The 20866-nt window shown below is 38.9% G+C and overlaps 1 protein-coding gene across 1 annotated transcript in view; it reads right to left on the bottom strand.

Moving 5' to 3' along the window:
• The window catches only part of exosc10 (exosome component 10), a 62339-nt gene that overhangs the window by 22656 nt on the left and 18817 nt on the right, over positions 1–20866 (bottom strand). Inside the window, exons 10-16 of the mRNA XM_060851800.1 lie at positions 19405–19595; positions 18792–18948; positions 16630–16778; positions 15705–15755; positions 12092–12203; positions 5471–5521; positions 5158–5233 (exon numbers count right to left, since the gene is read on the bottom strand). Of these exons, the coding sequence (XP_060707783.1) occupies positions 5158–5233; positions 5471–5521; positions 12092–12203; positions 15705–15755; positions 16630–16778; positions 18792–18948; positions 19405–19595 (787 nt within the window). The remainder of the gene's footprint in view (positions 1–5157; positions 5234–5470; positions 5522–12091; positions 12204–15704; positions 15756–16629; positions 16779–18791; positions 18949–19404; positions 19596–20866) is intronic.

The following is a 20866-nucleotide window of genomic DNA, read 5'->3' on the forward strand; positions in this document are numbered from 1 at the left end:
TATAGTACTCATACTATAGTGTTCCCAGTCAATATTTGGAAAGTTGAAGTCCCCCATGACAACCACCCTGTCTCTCTCACTCCTATCAAGAATCATCTTTGCTATCCCTTCCTCTACACCTCTGGAACTATTCGGAAGCCTATAGAAAACTCCCAACAGGGTGACCTCTACTTTCCTGTTTCTAACTTCAGCCCATACTACCTCAGCTGACGAGTCCCCAAACATCCTTTCTGCAACTGTAATACTGTCCTTGACCAACAGTGCCACACCTCCCCCTCTTTTACCATCTTCTCTTTTCTTACTGAAACATGTTCATGAACAGTTCAGATACCCAATCATTTCAGCACTGTAGAAAGGAGGTAAAACCAATAAATATGAAAGCTGCAAAGCCCTGGGTGTATTTCCCATCTTAGCCTGCTCCTGAAATACTGCAGCAATTTCCATAATACTAAATCTGTTAGCTCATTTGCAATTAAGCAGGTGGATGGGTATCCAATTACTTTATCTTATCTTAAAAATTTGATCTACCTTAATATTCAACTAAACATTAAGTGCTTATTTGCTGACTTCTGTAATTTTTTATTTCTACTAGGGTTCCATACGTATGCAATTTAGGTAGCTCGAAGTGACAACATGGAATAAAATAATGTTTATGTAGAAGGCATCAGTTTAAAATCTCTTTCCTAGTATCTTACTGGAGATACTTTAAATGAGATTAACTCTAATATGGAAACAGTAAAGGAATTTATGATGAATCATAAGAATAATTCAAGCTCACATAACTTTACAGTTCATAGAATCCCTACAGTATTGAAGCAGGCCATTCGGCCCAAGGTCCATACCATCCTTCAAGAGAACCACCACCTCCTTCGCACCTCTCCCCAACCCAATAACTGTATCCCAGTAACTCTGCATTTCCCATGGCTAATCCAGCTAGCCTGTACATCCCTGGATACTATGGGCAATTTAGCATGGCCAATCCTCCTAACCTGGTGGACTGAGGACGAAAACCCACACAAGAATGGGGAGAATGTGCTAACTTCACACAGACACTCGAGGCTGGAATCGAACCTGGGTCCCTGGCATTGTAGGGCAGTGGTGCTAACCACTGAGCCACCTTAACTTTGAAAACCCTTGCAATACAGAAAAGATATAACCCTCCAAAATGTAATGTGATAGACTTGCTGAGAGGCAGGGAGACAGAGAGAGAGACAGACACAGAGAGAGAGACAGACACAGACAGAGAGACAGACAGACAGAGAGACAGACAGAGAGACAAACAGACAGAGAGACAGACAGACAGACAGAGAGACAGACAGACAGACAGACAGAGAGACAGACAGAGAGAGACAGACAGAGAGACAGACAGCGACACAACACATTATCGTGGAATAATAAATTACCAACATAAAGATTTAGACAATACTTGGAAGAGATTATCTGACTTATTCAATATCATTGCATTAAACAAGTGAATAAATAACTTCATCTTACCTGATATGACATTTGCTATTAACATTTTTACTTGTGCATATGCATTTACTTTATAGACTAACGCTGGCTAATAACACACAGGTGCTAACCATTTATGACAACACTTTTGGACCCATGTAGCAGATTGATTTAAGATGTTGGTGGACCACATGTTAGGGCAACACATTAATATGTCTTGCATGCTGAGTAATAATAAATTGTACTATCAATATTCCTTCTTTAATCAGTACTTTTCAAAAAAAACCAAATATGAGAATAGCAAAATCCTAAAACTCGTTTTAATTTGAAGAATGGCCCATAACCATCTACATGATATCAGCTGTCCCACTCCCTCTTCTATGAAGCACACACAAATTCACATTTTTAAAGACAAATTACAAGAATTTAGTATGTATAACCATGGTAATGATAGGTATCACAACTAGTTTTGAAAACAGTTTTCAGTGACAGTTGCTTCTCTACAAGATTGGAAGAAGAGCTTATGCCCGAAACGTCGATTCTCCTGCTCCTTGGATGCTGCCTGACTGCAGATCTCCAGCATCTGCAGTCCTCACTTCCTTCAAGATTGGAAGGTTAGTCCAGTATCATGAATACATTTTAGTTTGAATTGGTAGTCTATTGAAAATGGTTGCACAATCTGTTAAACACTTCAGTGTGGACATTCAGGTTCCATAGCCTTGGAAGTTGCTGTTTTCTAACTGCTTTCATAATGGTGTGCATTGGTGCGACGCAAGGTTCAACATCATTACTAGCCTTAGCTGCAGCAGATAAAGTTATTTTTATTAACCTGGCTTGGAGAAGACGCCATCTTCAGTTACATCAAAATGGTGAAAGTTGCTATCATTACCTTTAAACAAAATTGCACATACTTAGCAATTTTTTGGTTGTTTCCTACTTCACCAGATTCTTCAGAGTGTTCACTGCTTAAAACAATTCTACATTGAAGTTTTCACTGCATTTAAGCTGGCCATTTTCTTAATTTTCAGGACAGCAAACACTTTGTACACAACCTAAATCGACATGGGACAAAATTCCAATTGCCTTGGGCATCTAATCCTTTTGAAACACTAATTGATGAGGGACACTTTCACTAGCTTCCTTAAATTGCAGGCTGTGGTTGGTCTTAAGGTTGGTTTTCTAAAACTTGAAACATTAAACACCACAAATGTCAAAATATGCATGTTATTTCAAATAGAAAACTGTCGTCAGGTCAAACAAAAACTGCTCATCACCTCACCAGGTTATCCCAGTGTGTTGATGTCAAGATAACAAAGTATAAATTGCAGACAGAAACAGATCAGGAGTTTGCATGGTTGACAAAGGCAGGATGTCAATTTATATGGGGGTAAAAGTAAGTGGACACAGTCAGATAGATGTACACCAAGGAACCAGACACTTCGGTCCAACTTGTTCATGCCAACCCCAGATATCCGAAACAAATCTACTCCCAGCACCCGGCCCATATCACTCTAAACCGTTCCTATTCATATACCCATCCAAATCCTTTTTAAATGCTGTAACTGTACTAGCCTCCACCACTTACTCTGGCAGCTCATTCCTTAAATGCATACCACTGTGCATGAAAACGTTGCCCCTTCGGTCCCTTTTAAATCATTTTACTCTCATCTTAAACCTATGCGCTCTAGTTTTGGATTCCCCCACCCCAGTAAAACAAACCTTGTCTATTTACCCTATCCAAGCCCCTATTGACCTTATAAATCTCAATAAAGACACCCCTCAGCTTCCAAGACTCCAGGGAAAATTGCCCCAGTCTATTCAGCCTCTTCCTATAGATCACAACCTACAGCCCTGGCAACATCCTACATTTAAAATCTGATTGAAGATTTGTAGCTCGGGTATCCGTTGTTGTGGTTCTGCTCGCCGAGCTGGAAGTTTTTGCTGCAAACGTTTCGTTCCCTGGCTAGGGAACATCATCAGTGCTGTTGGAGCCTCGTGTGAAGCGCTGCAAGGGAACAAAATGTTTGCAGCAAAAACTTCCAGCTCGGCGAGCAGAACCACAACAACATCCTACATTGATTCAATTTTCAATTGAGAGGTCCATGTGCTTTAGATTGGTGGGTGGAGATTAATTTCTTCTGGTTATTCACTAACTAATGTTTACATTTAAAATTCAGTTAAATAACCAACATGTGCTCTGTAATTGCTATACAAATATTATGGACAGAAATATATTATTATTTGTATAGTCCTTCCCACAGTACCATGGAGTTCTAAATTGTTTTATAGCCAATTAAATACTTTGAAGTGCACAGATTATCACAATGTGGGAAAATACAGCAGCAAAGTTGCACATGGCAGCAAACTGATAATGATCAAATAATGCCTTGAGTTGTGTTGTTGATTGAAGGATAAATATTATCAAAACACTGACTATCTCCCATGTACTTCTTCAGAATAATAGAAAAGGATTATTTACGTCCATCTTAACAGAATGGACCCGACCTCAGTTTAACATCATATCCAAAAGACCTCCAAACAACAAAACTCCATCAGGCATGGACTATGACAGCCTAGATTCTTAGGCACAACTCATGTCATGTGACTTGAATCCACAAACTTCTAAATCAAGAGATAACAGTAATATTAATGACGCATGGGTGAAACCTAGTCCAAATTTCTTTACAGACCCCTGTAAAACAGTCCCTATCTTTTTAACAAAGATTAAAATGTATGAATAAATGTTCTGTAAATACATTTAAACAATGCTTCGCCAGAGAAAAACAAGTCCGTTAAGAAAATATTCTCGAAAACTCTCTGCACTGGAAGTGGAATGACAAAAGGGAAAACCTGAAATCAGCTTCAGACCGCTTACCTACTTTGGGTCATTCAAACATAGCAGGTTCTTTCTGGAATGTACTGCAATCATTACCAGTTGAAGGATAAACTATTTTAAAACTAATACTACTTTTGGTTTTGAAGACTGTTAATGTCACATAATAAACGTTAACAAGCATATCTGGAAACACTCCACTATTTCAGTCAGTGCCATAAAAGCTCTTCTTTGCTTCAAAGTACTCTGCCTCTTTGCTCTTTTGTGCAGCTTCATTTACAACATGGTCATAGCTCAGTGAATTCACCCTGCTGCTTTCATAAATTGCTTCAACCCTCTGATCAAATGGTCTCTGAGGTGAGTCCAGATGAGAAGAAAATGATTTAATTCTACCAGTAAGTGTGCAAAGTACCTCAAATCCTTTAACAAATAGTTATGAAGTACTGAGAAAAAAAAGTCTGAAAATGATTGAGAAATGTACCACTTTATGAAATGGCCTTATCCATACAGAATTGATTTACAAGAATTTTTCTTTAGCACAAAAGCCATTGGAGCAAGGCATCAGGCTACTGCTACTGAACCTGGAACAACTACCAGAGTCACGGAGAATCAGACAGGGAAAGGAGATTTCACCCAGACAGCAGAATCATGGAAGAACAGTGCCAAATTGTAGTGCAGAAACATCATTAGTTTGCTGGACAAAATGTTATATGCATCACACTAAATGAACAGAGTTTGAGGAAATGTGGATTTACTAGTTATTATCTTAATCCCGATAGACCATAGGCATTGTCAAGTGAACTGAATCTACAATGCCCTCCAGAAGCAGCAGTGATATGCACAAATAAGACCAGCTATAACCCTTGGCCTACCTGAGCCATGAACAAACTGCACGTTGCCCGACAAGTGGGAACTGTCATGAGGTCCAAACAGAAGGTTCTCAGTTTTCTGCAAAAAATGAAATACAATAATATCTCCCAATTTATCATTAATGAACATTGATTTACTATCAAGCAGCCCATTACTTACGTTTTTTAAAAAATAACTAAAGGTACCTCAAGTGAATATCACCATAATTTTTCACCATAACAGAACCTCCTTAAATAGAAGGCAGCAAGCTATAAATCATCACATTGTTAAAGCGAGTGTTAACCATCAACTAGATCAAGTGAATCGAATCCTTACATCTGCCTTTAGCAAAGTTCTTTTCTTCTGTTGCAGTTGTGCTGATTCTGTCTGGAGGAAAAGAAAGTATTAGCAAGTATGAAGTTTTTTTTGAAACGGTATACGCTGTGGAGTTTCCATTAATTTTAGGGAGATCATATTAAAGAAAATTGACATACAAATATGTTACAGTTGCTTCAGATACATAGAAATATACAGAACAAATGACTGAGGTGAGAGCAAAGTTAAAAATACACTTAATTATCAATGCAACATTACACAACTCCATCAAAATCAACAGAAGCTACCATTCCTATGAACCAAAGCACTAGATTTCCAGCAAACTCAAATATACATACACTTTAGAGTCACAGAGATGTACAGCACAGAAACAGACCTTTCAGTCCAACCAGTCCATGCAGACCAGATATCCCAACTTAATCTAGTCCTACCTGCCAGCACCCCGCACACATCCCTCCAAACCCTTCCTATTCATATACCCAACCAAATGCCTTTTAAACGTTGCAATTGTACTAGCCTCCACCACTTCCCCTGGCAGCTCATTCCATGCACGTACCACCCTCTGCGTGAAAAGGTTTCCCCTTAGGTTCCTTTTATATCTTTCCCCTCTCACCCTAAACCTATGCCCTCTAGTTCTGGACTCTCCCATCCCAGGGAAAAGACTTTGTCTATTTATCCAATCCATGCCTCTCATAATTTTGTAAATCTCTATAAGGTTACCCCTCAGCCTCTGACGCTCCAGGGAAAACAGCCCCACCCTGTTCATCCTTTCCCCCTCGCTCAAATCCTCTAAGTCTGGCAATATCCTTGTAAATCTTTTCTGAATCCTTTCAAGTTTCACAATATATTTCCAATAGGAAGGAAATCAGAACTGCATGCAATATTCCAATAGTGGCCTAACCAACGTCCTGTACAGCCACAACATGATGTCTCAACTCCTGTACAGAATACTCTGACCAATAAAAGAAAGCATACCAAACGTTTTCTTTACTATCCTATCTACCTGCCACTCCACTTTCAGGAAGCTATGAACCTGCACTCCAAGGTCTCTTTCTTCAGCAACAGTCCCTAGGACCTTACCATTAAGTGTATACGTCATGCTAAGATTTGCTTTCCCAAAATGCTGCACTTCGCATTTATCGGAATTAAACTCCATCTGCCACTTCTCAGCCCATTGGCCCATCTGATCAAGATCCTGTTGTATTCTTGAGGTAACCTTCTTTGCTGTCCACTACACCTCCAATTTTGGTGTCTTACTAACTATACCTCTTATGCTCGCATCCAAATCATTTATGTAAATGACAAAAAGTAGAGGACCCAGCACCGATCCTGTGGCACTCCACTGGTCACAGGCCTCCAGTCTGAAAAACAACCCTCCACCACCACCCTCTGTCTTCTACCTTTGAGCCAGTTCTGTATCCAAATGGCTAGTTCTCCCTGTATTCTGTGAGATCTAATCTTGCTAATCAGTCTCCCATGGGGAACCTTGTCGAACGCCTTACTGAAGTCCATATAGATCACACTTACCACTCTGCCCTCATCAATTCTTTTGTTACTTCTTCAAAAAACTCAATCAAGTTTGTGAGACATGATTTCCCATGCACAAAGCCATGCTGACTATCCCTAATCAGTCCTTGCCTTTCCAAACACATGTACATCCTGTCCCTCAGGATTCCCTCCAACAACCTGCCCACCACCGACGTCAGGCTCACTGGCCTGTAGTTCCCTGGGTCGTCCTTACTTACCCTTCTTAAAAGAGTGGCACGACTCCAGCCAAACTCCAGTCTTTAGGCACCTAATCTGTGACTATTCAGCACTTCCTCCTCTGTAATATGGACATTTTTCAAGGTGTCACCATCTATTTTGCTACTTTCTAATCTTCCATACCCTTATCCACAGTAAACACTGATGCAAAATACTCGTTTAGTATCTCCCCCATTTTCTGCGACTCCACACAAAGGCCACCTTGCTGATCTTTGAGGGGCCCTATTGTCTCCCTAGTTACCATTTTGTCCTTAATGTATTTGTAAAAACCCTTTGGATTCTCCTTAATTCTATTTGCTAAAGCTATTTCATGTCCCCTTTTTGCCCTCCTGATTTCCCTCTTAAGTATACTCCTACTGCCTTTATATTCGAAGGATTCACTCGATCTATCCTGTCTATACTTTAGATATGCTTCCTCCTTTTTCTTAACCAAACCCTCAATTTCCTGGAAATAATTTCAAGTTGGCTTATGTTGAGTTTGATAGTGAGCTATTGCTATCAGTTAGACCAGGTGACACTGCCAGGTTACCAAATTCCACAACGAGAGCTAACTTCAAGAAACTTTTTAAAAGGAGAAGGGGATAGACAGAGGGAGTTAGGAAGTGGATAATGGAGGAACACAAAGACCACATGAGCCAGAGGGCATTAAAAAAGAGATAAGGAGGAGTGATCCCTTGAAGGCATTGCAATTAATAATGATACATTAAAATCAAGAGAATAGCTTAACTAGAAGACAATGTAGGTCAGCAAACACAGGAGTTATGGGCAACTGAATCTAACAGTGAATTAAGACATGATAGAGATTGGAATAAGCTCAAGTTTGCAGAGTTTTGTTATAGATCAGATCAAACTCCCTCAAAATATATCAAGGAGATAGCATTGACCCTAACATTATTTTATTTACAGGCAAGTGTAGGGGGCTGTGTTCCAGATATAATTCAAATGGTCGAACTACTAGACTTTAAGCAAAACACACTTTATTCTTACAACAGTTTTTTTAAAAAGGCATAACTTTAACTCTATTGGAACACTTAAAATTATATTAATTAGCCACTAATCATCAACTATTCCAATAAAGCAGCATCCCATAAACATGCCCTTGGCAAAGATAAATTCAGCAAAACAGATTTTCTCATGTGCTATCTCCAGTCCAGGAGAAATAACCTCGGAATAAGTAACTTATCAGCAGAGAAAGAACTCAACATTTTAGCTGTAGCAGACAGCTGTATCGATCAGCTTCCAATTGCAACATCAACTGAAAATACCTAAACCTTTGGATTGTTTGAGCCTGACTCCACCCACAATGCTTCTTTTGTCTAATTTTTTTAAAAAAAGTACTGAAGGAGCTCAAAGCTGTTCACCCACTGCTTCTGAAGCAGACATTCCAGTATCACTGGTAACACCTCTTTGCAAAAGAAACAACACTGAACAAATTCCTTTTAAAGGCACCGTGATCACAGAATGCAGACTTTGATGATCATGAATACTACAGTAGATAACTTCAAAGAATAAAAAAAATCAGTGGGAAATTTGAGATTTTGGTATCAGGCGAGCTGAGCAGGGCTGGCTAGGTGGAAGTAGACAGTCTTGGTGATGGAGCAGATATTGGTTTGGAGGCTAAAGTCAGATGCCAGGCTTGTAAAGGTCTTGTTCAGCTTCAACAAATGATCAGGGAGATGTATAATGGTTGATAGCAAATGAATGGAGTTGCGGTGGAGGCAGATGTCATTTTTGGTCACCACAAGATACAATTTATTTTGTTCAGCCAGGGTTGAATGTCAGACAAACTCCACAATAAGTTGGAAGCAATGGCATGGTGGTGAGGCAGAGTTGGATAGAGTCAGAATCAATCTACATATGGAAGCTGACATTGTATCTTCAGATAATGTCTATGAGAAGAATAATGATGAGAAATAGAAGGTGATCAAGAATAAATTCTTGTGGCATTGCATATGTAATAGTTTATTAGCAGGAACAAAACCATGGTAGGGGATTCACTAGTTATGACCGATAAATAGGTTTGCCACCATTTGAGGACAGCCCCCACCCAACTGGATGATTGAGTAATGGTGTTAGAGAAGAATAATGAGGTCAAATACATCAAAGGGTTTAGAATGGTTGAGAAGGACAAAGAAGGATAGCCTACAATAGTGACAGTTACACAGGATAGGAAGATAAGATGCAGAAGCAGAATTAGATCTTGAGCCTGCTTTGCCATTCAGAACTGACACAGATGAATATGTAACAACTCCACAATGCCACCTGCTCCCTGAATTTCTTGTTCCTTTGATCAAAAATGTATTAATCTCAGTTTTAAATATATACAAATAATGAAGCATTCACAACTCAACAGGGGTAAAGGGTTGTCAGGAGAGTGATCAGTTATCAGATAAATGTCCCAAAGACAGTGACTTCATTTTCTCTTGTCCAATATTTTCTTGGAGACTTCCATTGTACCTTGACGGCAGTTTTTGTATAAATCCTCCCCCAACACTCGATCCAAGCCTTATCTTCAGGTGCTCTGCTTTTCATCTTTGCTATTTCCCTTGGACTTCCACTAATAGCTATTTGCATGCCCTTTGACTTTTATGTGGCACCTTACTGAATGCTTATTCAACCTTCACGGAGAAAGTGTAGGAAATCCTTATTAATCAGGAAATGGTATTGCAGAAACTGATGGGATTAAAACCTGAAAATTCCCAGGGCCTGATGCTCTGCATCCCAGAGTACTTAAGGAAGTGGCCCTCGAAATAGCAGATGTAATGGCAATCATTTTCCAGCATTGTGTAGACTCTGGAAGAGTTCCAATGGATTGCAGGATAGCTAATGTAACTCCACTTTTTTAAAAAGGAGGGAGAGAGAAAATGGGGAACTGCTGAAGTCAATTATTAAGAATGTAATAACTGAGCATTTGGAAAGCGGTGACAATTGGTCCGAATCAGCATGGGGAACCATGCTTGACAAATCTTTGAATTTTTTTTTGTGAGGATGTGTCCAGTACAGTGGACAAGTGTGAATCAGTACATCTTGTGTACCTGGACTTTCATAAGGCTTTTTACAAGGTTCATACAAAACATGACTAAGGAAAGTTAAAGCTCATGGTATCGGAGGTATTGGGTTGACATGGGTAGAGAACACATTGGCAGAGAGTTGGAATAAAGCAGTTCTCTTCAGAATGAAGGTGAGTGGGATGCCCAGGGTTTAGCGCTGGGACCTCAGTTGCTCATAACATATATTAAACGATTTGAACAAAGGAATCGAGTGCTTTATCTCCAAATTTGCAGGTGACACTTAGCTGGGTGGCAGTGTGTACTGTGAGAAGGATACTAAGAGGCTGCAGGGTGATTTGGACAGACTGGCCGAGTAGGAAAATACTTGGCATATGCAATATAATGCGGATAAACGTGAGATTATCCACTTCGGTCACAAAAACAAGAAGGCAGATGATTATCTGAAAGGTGGCGGTTTAGGAAGAAGTGAGGTGCAACAAGACCTGGATGTCAAGGTGGAACAGCCGCTGAAGGTTGGCATATAGATGCAACAGACAATGAGAAAAGCCAGTGGTATGTGCTCCTTCATATCGAAAGGATTTGAGTACTGGAGTAGGGATGTCTTGCTGCAGTTATACAGGGCCTTAGTGAAACATATTGTGCACAGTTTTGGTCTTGCTATTGAGGGAATCCAGTAAAGGTTCACCAGACTGATTTTTAGGATGGACATATGAGGAAAGACTAGATTGACTGGGCTTGTATTGAGCTGGAATTTAGAAGAATAAGGGGGGGATCTCAGGAGAAACATATAAAATCCTGATGGGACTGGATAGGCGAGATGGGGGAAGAATGTTCCTCATGTTGTGGAAGTCTGGAAATAGGGATCACAGTCTAAGATTAAGGGATAAACCATTCAGTACAGAGATGAGGAAGAATACTTCACTCCGAGTAGCGAACCTGTGGAATTCTCTCCCACAGGAGGTTATTCGGGTCAATTCATTAGATATATTCAAGAGGGAGCTGGATGTGACACTTGTGGCTAAAGGGATCAAGGGACATGAGGAGAGGGCAGGAGTGAGTTACTGAGATGCAATTATCATACTGAATGGTGGGGCAGGCTCGAAGGGCTGATTGGCCTCCTCCTGCACCTAGTTTCTATGTTTTACCTCTTTAGTGTTGTTTAGCTCTTTCAGCGCCTTTAAAAAGTGAACTCAAATGATATGTCAGATCATCCAACAATCAACCCACTTGTATTCTCTCTTTGTCTGTTTGCTTTTCCTCCCCGCTCATGAATCCACTCAGATTTTAATGTTTACTTTGGAATGGCACAACCCCAAATGTAATCCTCGGAGACATGCTGCACATATCCAGTTTTCTCAGTTTTGTTTCTCATCTAATCTAGATCCAATTCAGTAACTGCAGGACGTAAAGAAGATTTACTGTATTGTTTAGTGTGATTAAAAACCTTTTGCATGCTTTTATATTCTTGATACAAGAACAAAAGATCTCTCATATCTCATCACTCAACATAATATAGCCATAACATGTTATAGAACTGGGTAACTATTTCGAGCTTGACTGCAATCAAAATAATGTGACATGTGATAAAGAATGCAAATAATGGGCTTTCTATGCATATGTACCACTATGGTGGCAATCAGATGATGATAAATCCAACGTGAACATTTGTCAGTGTTGCTCAGATCTGTTAATCCCATTTCAGGATTCATCGACACATCTAGGAACTTCAGGTACAGGTTCCAACAACATGAAATAACTTCCACTACCCGTCTGGTAACTATCATCAATTCTTTATCAAAACAGATTACTCCATGTATCAGATGGAGTTTAAAGAAAAGGCTCTTACCTTGAGAAGAGGCATATCACGTGCCTGCTGGACCAGGAGGTGCAGTTCATTGATGTGATGGCGAACCAATGGAGGAATGGGGTTGCAGCAAGCTATGATCCCCTGAGGCTCTCTAAGGCGGTGAGGTGGAGGGAAAGAACAGAAGAAAGTTGTAACCAATCTGGACTGGAAGAATTCGGAGAGTTAGATCATTAAAATAATTGGAAGAACATGTTACAACTCAGTATGCTTCAAAAGTACTTTGTTGGCTGTAAAGTGCTTTGAGACATTCAATGGTCATGCAAAGTACTATATAAAAGTGAAGTGTTTATTTTAAGAAATTATTAAGATGTCACAAATGATTTATTTATTTTAAATACTAGAGGACAACATAATCACAGTTGTTACTGTGCAGGAGACTGCCATTTGTCCAACCATGTCTCTCTCTTCGAATGAGTATCATGATTTAGTGCCATTTTCCTTTGCCCTTTAATCCTACATATTATTTATCTATAATAATTATTCAATGCCCTCTTGAAAGTTTCACTTAAACCTACATTGCCACACATCAGGCAGTGTAATCCAGACCTGAGCCACTTGCTGTGTAAAGAAGTCTTTTCTCACCTCACACTTATTACTTTTACAGATCACTTTAAATCTATGCCCTCTTGTGCATAAACCTTTACGAGCAGGAACAGTTTCTCCCTGTCTACAGTTTCTTCAAATCTCTCATGATTTTGAGAATTCCAGCCAAATCTTGTTTAGTCACTTCCTTTCCGAGCAAGGCAGTGTCAACTTCTCCAAACTATCTTCATAACTAAAATTTGTCATCTCTGGAACCAATTCTCAAACTCGTCAGCAAACTTTCCAATGCATTCACATCCTTTCCTAAAGTGTCCCGCAAAAAACACACCTTGCAAATTTCTCAAACACAACATTTTGCGACGGAACAATTCAAAACTGAATAAGAAGGGTAAACATCAATTAAATGTAGAACAACACTACGGGAACTTGGACATCTATTATTAGCTGAACTAGATTAGCCTTAAGCAGCAATAAAACAAACAAATAAATAAATATGGCCAGTTCTGTATACCAGTACAATGAAACTTTCAACTAACTGGTTGGTTAAAAGCATTTGGTGGAACTCTCACTGGAATCCAACGGTTGTGGATTCAAGTTCCAACCCAGGACACGAGCACAAGATTCCACAGTGACACCACTCTACAAAACTGAAGGTCTACTGCACTCTGAAAGGTCAAGATTAGAGTAGTGCTGGAAAAGCACAGCAGGTCAAGCAGCATTCGTGGAGCAGAAGAATCAATGTTTTGGGCATGAGCTCTTGCCCGAAACATCAATTTTCCTGCTCCTCGGATGCTGCCTGACCTGCTGTGCTTTTCCAACACCACTCCAATCTTGACTCCCATCTCCAGCATCTACAGTTCTCACTTTCACACTGTGAAAAATGCCTACTTTCAGATGAAATGTTAAAACAGGACTTTGCAGTTGTGTTGCGAACTGAAACTTTGGAATTGTGAACTACAAAACAGCATGGCTCTGGTGGTGCCCTGGCTTGAATTATAGCAGCCAGTCTCCTGCTCAGAATGGCCTGCTCATACTGAGGTATTTATGAAGCCTTGAAATGGGTGGGAGAAAGATTGGACGCACTGTGTGGGAGTTTCTTTTTCATCTATAAATTGATTCCTGCATTTTTTACATTACAACAGCAACAATATGGTGTGTTGCTGGCTCAGTCAGCAGCTTGTGCCCATTCTCAATTGCCCTGGAGAGGTTGGTAGCGAGCTCCCTTTTTGAACCGTTGCAGTTCTTTGGGTGTATATCTACAGTGCTGGGAGAAAAGAAGTTCTAGGATTTTGACTCAGTAACAGTGAAGGAAATAGCAACACAGTTTCATTCAGAACATATGCAACTTGGAGGACTAATAGGTGTCATTGCTCTAATGCATTTATTTTTATTCATTCACAGGATGAGGGCACTGCTGTTTCGGCCAGCATTTATTGCTCATCCCTAATTGTCCAGAGGGCAATTAAGAGTCAAACACATTGCTGTGGGTCTGGAGTCACATATAGGCCAGACCAGGTGAGGATGGCAGCTTCCTTTTCTCAAGGACATTAGTGAACCAGATGGGTATTCTGACAATCAACAGTGGATTCGTGGTCATTATTAGACTCTTAATTTTGGACCTTTATTAAATTCAAATTCTACTTCTGCCATAGCAGTATTTTAACTTAGGTGCCCAGAATATTACTTGGGTCATTGGATTTACAGTCCTACGATATTACTACTAGGCTGTCACCTCCCCTTAATCTGCTGCACTTGTCCTTCTGATGGCAGACACCACGTGTTTGGAACATGCTGTCTAAGGAGACTTGACGAGTTACTGCTGTGCACCTTGTTAACGGTACATATTGTTAGTGATGAAAGGAGTGAGTACTGAATGTGGTAATTGAGGTAACAACCCAGTAGGCTGCTTTATTCTGAATAGTGTCAAACTTCTTGATTGTTGTTGGAGTTGCACTCCAACAGGCAAGTGGAGAGTATTCCATCAGCCTTTTGATTTGAGCCTTGTAGACGATAGACAGGCATTGGGGAAACCAGGAAGGGAGTTACTTGAAGTAGAATTTATTGCCTCTGACTTGCTCCTGTAGCCACAGTATTTATAAGGTTGGTCCAGTTCAGTTTCTGGTCAACGACAAACCTCAGAAGTTCAAAAGTACTTTAACAGTAGTTCACTAGCCATAGAGCTGGGATGCCAGGGGGTCTTAAAAGGTGCCATATAAATTAAAGTTTTTTAAATTTTTCTATTTAAATACTGTTGTGTTTGCTATATTTAGTGGTGATTATGTGTCAGAAATATTTAACTGATTATTATGAGCTTTGGGACATCTGATGATTGTGACAGATGCTACACATTCAAGCTTAAAACCGGTTTCCTATTTTAACTCCCAAATTATTCTGTTGATTACAATTTGCACAATATACACGTGAAACCAATTGACTGACAAGAGTACTGACTGGAAAAACTTTAGCATTCGAGTACAGGTGAAGTAAGAATTCAAACAGCTAAGAACAAAAAAAGGTATAAAATTGCGCTGGCTGTTTTGACAATTTAACAAATTTAATGACGTGATTAGTCATGTGATATTGCTTTTATATTGTGTGAGATCCATACAAGTAAAAAGTGAGGTCTGCAGATGCTGGAGATCGGAGCTGAAAATGTGTTGCTAGTTAACCAGCAACACATTTTCAGCTGAGATCCATACAGGACTGCTTCTGACATGCAGGACCAAAATTTTAGCAGCCGACTGCATTTTCACGTGAACTTGCTGGATTTGGCTACCAGGAACACCTTGCAAGACAAACTGATCTTCGTGTCTTGTAGCAGTTACATAAAACCAGAATTAACACGGCTAGCAAAGTACAACCCAATATAAAAGCAACTTTGCTAGGTCAGATGACAAGAGAATGGAATGCTTTAACAGGTTTGGCTCATAATAGATAGTACCCAACCTGAAACTGATCTCAAACAAGTATGCAGCTCACTTTTATATGAAAATGTGGTAAGCCATTTGTTGCCACACCCGGATATTATTACAATGGGGGAATAACTTACTTCGGCAGCTCCTCTGCTATTTTGATCATCATGTGATTGGGTAGCACATATCTGTTAAAAATAATAAGAAATATGAATCATTTTTCTTAAATTGTTATTTCCGCCACATTCTCTAAAAATATTTTATACAAAGTGCAATACAATGAAGCAGACAGCTGCTTCAAACCTTTGTTATGAAATGAATTGCTGCTGGGACTGGAGGGCATTTAGGGAAACAGAAGCAATAGGTTGCATTGAGATCATTAAAAACTGAGAACAGCATGTTTAAACTGCACTTCTATTCTGAAAGACTGACAGAATGAGAAATTTGGGTTTTCTTTCTGTTTCAAGTTGTGAAAGAAATGGTAATGTAGCTCGCCACTAGTGCAAGCTAGACCATGGGACATTAACGGTTTCTCGTAGATGTAACTGGAGTATCGAAAATCAAAGTTAAAAACATACGTTCAAAAACCTATTTTCAGTGATATTTGATGGGGGTCTTTATATGAATAAGAGAAAAATTGTGCAAGGGCAAATAAGAATCAATTTCCCTGCACATAAGCAAGCTTGGCTGATACCTTTTGCCCCACAAAAGCAACCAGTAAGTCTCCCAATGAAATGGAATATAGATAGTGTTTTAGAAATGCAAGGCCAAATAGAGAGCACCTATTGAACAGAAATCACTAATTATGGTAATATTTATTTAGAAATATTACACTGAGCTACACTAAAGATTTTGCATCACCTATGTGCACGTAATTCTGTACGGTTTGCAAAATACTATAAGTTTTGGTTATATGCAAGATGTATAAAAGCTATAGAACATTAACTGTTCAGAGTGAAGGACACAACCAGTAGGAGTTGATGGTGGTTAATTCTCTGAATCAATTCCACCAGCAGGCTAAGGGGCACTTCCCTTAGGTTCAATAAGCAACGTAATTAATACCCCGTGCTTTCATCCTCACGCCGTGAAGTACTGTCCCGCCAGGCATAAAATAATCGGAACGCTGTAAGTTGCTGTGTGTTCAGTTGCTTTTTCTGCTTTCTATACAGCTCCAGGTAGGATTCTTCTGTGAAAATTGGCTTGCAGTATTTCTGCCATTAATAAAAGATTACAAAAATATAACTTTATATTCTGTTTACATGTTCTAAAATGGAAGCCACGTAGAAGTCCCAATACCCAAATACATCCAAAATATCCAAGTGTACAAGTCAAATTGTTTTGCTGAAATTGAAATATCTTTGGACACATCATAGTCACAGACCTTTAAGTGCCAGATTTCTTTTATTTAAAAACTCAAGCAGCGGGGGGGTTGCAATTTTAGAAAATTAATGTCTCAGGCGCAATAAACGCTTGCTTAGCTTAAGTCATTAATTTCTCTCACTAGTAAAGGATATGTTTTAGTGAACAAAATCAAACGTTTTTCTCCGAACTGTTTTTAGTCCTGTAAGAGCAGGATGTGTTCCACTGCAGTGGAACACCAGTATGTTGAGATAAGCCAGGTTTAATACCTAACAATTTTCAAACTGAGGTACTGATATCAACCATGTGGCCATGAGAATTGCTAAATAAAAGCCAATACATCTCCTCGAAAGGGAGAGAAAGTTAAGAAACATGTGCATGACACTTGCCTTGTGCTGCTTTAAAAGGTTAAAATAACATGCCACATTTATTACCCCAGCTCACACTAGGAAAAGCCATTCTAAATATGAACTAGAGAACTAACTTCATGTACTCCAATTTAAATTCCTACCATAACAAAAAGGGAATGTATCAGAGAACAAAGAATAATACAGCACGGGAACAACCCTTTTGACCCACCAAGCCTGCACCGCCACATTTTGTCCTTCTATACTAAAACTGTCTTCACTTACAGGATCCATATCCCTCTATTCCCTTCCTATTCATGTACTTGTCCAAGTGCTTCTTGAATGCTGCTGTTGTGACTGTTTTCACCACCTTCACTGGCGATGCATTCCAAGCATTCACCACTCTGAAAAACGTAACCCCTCACATCTTGAACCAGTGTCCCCTGGTAATTGACCCTTCAACCCTGGGAAAAAGCTTCATACTTTTCACTCTTTCTCAGACTTATATAAGAATGGCAATCAAGTCACCCCTCAACCTCCTGAAAACAAACTCAGTCTATCCAACCTTTTTTCACAGCTAAAATCCCCCATACCAGGCACCATCTTGCTAGACTTTTTCTGTACTCTCCCCAAAACATTAACATCCTTCTGGTAGTGTGGTACTGTACTGTAGTGTAGAACTGTACACGATATTTCAATTGTGGCCTAACTAAAGTTCTTAAAAAGCTGCAGTATAAATGGTCTACCCTTATACTCAATGGACCTTCCAATGAACAACTTTAAAAATCACACACTACCAGGTTAGAGTCTAACATGTTTATTTGGAAGTAGCAACTTTTGGAGCACTACTCCTTAGTCAGGTAGCTAGTGATACTCTTAGTTTGATATAGACAAAGTTAACTGAAAACAAATGAACCCCATTACACAGGACTGGTTTTATTCTAAGGCAACTTGCAAGCTAAAAGGTCAACACAACTAGTCAGGAAAATCAAATGTAATCATCTGATGTGTTACCGGGCCGTGTAAGCAATTCTGGCATTGTTTAATGGAATGCAAACAGCTCCAGCGTGAACTCAATGTGAAAATTAATATTGGAGTAACTTGGCTGGAAGTGAACCTACCACCAAGCTGTGATACTATGAAACTTACTCCATGAAAAACTGTCTTCAAACTGAATTAGCTATTCATGTTCTTGTCAAGAGAACCACCTACCAAAGGATTTTAACAACTCTTATTTTAGAAATCCAAAAAAACTCATCAGAAAATGAATTCTGAAAACATACACAGTATCTATAAGCTCTACTTGTGTGAAATGCAAAGGAAATATTTCCAAAAGTATTTAAAAACACACTCAAATGCCTCAAAAATGCTTCCTGTGAAAGGAATTACTCTGAAGCATAGTGGCTGTTGCTCTGTAGCTGTACTGAGAAACAGTGATTGTTATATCCCCCAAACTCCCATCAGTTAAAATCTTTTCCATGAGTTTTTAAAACTGTCACTTATCCTATTTTAATTTACCTTAAGACAGATATCCCTGCTCTTATGCCACACCAGTTGAACGAGATTTGCCTGTTCATTTCCCTGCTCCCATAACTGATTCTTCATCTTGTCATAAATATACAACAAATAGTGAGTGTCTTCTTGGGCATATTGCAACATCTCAGCAGGCAACGGTCTGTAAATGAAGAAATTATAAAGTTGTGAAACCAAAACAAACATTTCTAAATGCCCCAATAAACTAAGTACCGATTATGAAATTCCCGTGTTCAGTTGTTCTGTGCTGTGGCAGAAAACCTTAATGGTGATGGGCAAAATGGGGGGATACAACTGGCCTCTGCATTCAAGCTCAGGTGGGCAAAGTAAAGGAAAAAAGATCTACTGCATGACAATCTAGTAGATCTAATGGAATGGTTCACCTATGGGTATATGAGACTTCATGTTACCTATTTAACATTAACTACATAAGTACCAACTAAATTATTAAATTTGACTAAAACTCAAGAAAAATGCTAATAGTTACTTCCAGTCAAATACATAACTGCAGGGGAAATCTACAGAAATCAGCAAATAACTACGAAAATTCTAATTTTAGATGAATGAATACAAGAGGTATTTCAAAGTATGCTCTTACCGTAGCCTCCAGTCAGCTAGTTGGTATCGTTTATCAGTCTGTACATTACAATACTGTTTCAAAAGGTAATCCAGTGAATGCCGCCCTAGGTTGAGAACTCTGGCAGCTTGGTGTGTATCAAACATGTTGACAACGTATAGCCCGAAATCTCTCTGCAACCATTCTATATCTGAATCGGCACCATGGAAAACCTACAAAAGCAGATTGATATCAGTCAGACAACCAGACAATCAGCCATACATTGCCTAAACCACTTATAGTTTGTTCACAAATTATTTTGAGTTGTAATCAATATAGTTAGCAATAAAGGAAGTCAACCGAGCAAGATGCGATCTTTCTCATGTGAAATCACTAGAAATTTCACCTGACAGCTTTACATTATTCATGCCTCATTCAACATTAAAAAAATGGAAGAACTACCTATTAATATGCTGCATTAAAGATGGAACTATAATGAACTAAATGGGGTAAACTAGCTAGAAGCACTGTCTAGAGACTAATATCAATTGCCATCTTTACTTTGATGATCACAGTTTTATGAGTAGTAATGCTATTCAGTTCCTTAGTATGCTCTTTACATTAAAATGACACAGTCCACCCAGGCTTTAGTAAATCAAGAGGCCAAACATCAAAGTTGTTAAGATTCAGCAATCTAATCCTGCTAAGTCAGTCATTTTTGGATCAAAAAATATGAATTAAATGATGCAGATTAGCAATTTGTTATGAACAATGAATCATCAAATTTTGAATTAAGCACTTAAATTATGAGGAGTAGTATCAGCAAGATATCTGCATTCCTAAGCTGTTAGGATAAGAGTCATTGTAGTTTTATAAAACAAATTCACTCACTTTTCATCTTTTACCCCATTCATTGCAAGTTGCTAGGCATGACATTAATAGTTTTCTTACATTATTGACTCCTGTTCAAATCTGTTTGATAAACTTGCCTTAAGTTTATAAAACAGCACCCAACTTTAATTTGGTTAAAAACATGGCATTAAAAAAATCAGAAGTAGTTTGAAACCATTTATGCAGTATAAATATTACAATATAAACATCCAAACCTTACACAGCTGGGTGACTTACGATGTATATATATTTCCCATTTCTGACATACATCCTCTATCATAATAGTCTGATTTATAAAGGAGATTTCAGCCATTGTTTACAAATCACTAATACAGCTGCTTCAAATAGGTCTCGGGGTAACAGGCTATTAATGTCAGAAGCTGTTCACCAAAAGGACCAACGAAATATCTCATGATCACAGGGATGGGTTTATAATGTAGCATCTTTGATTGTAAATCTGACAAGATACAACATACTCACTATTTTTATAAAAATCTACCAGATTTTGTTTTGATTTGGATTCGTAAAGAGCAGGTCATGTCTGATAAATCTTATTGAATTATGTAACTGTGTGGATAGAAATCTACTCATTCAAATTTGTTGATAAAGTAAA

Source organism: Hemiscyllium ocellatum, chromosome 37 (genome assembly GCF_020745735.1).
Source record: "Hemiscyllium ocellatum isolate sHemOce1 chromosome 37, sHemOce1.pat.X.cur, whole genome shotgun sequence".
NCBI classification, from domain to species: domain Eukaryota; kingdom Metazoa; phylum Chordata; class Chondrichthyes; order Orectolobiformes; family Hemiscylliidae; genus Hemiscyllium; species Hemiscyllium ocellatum.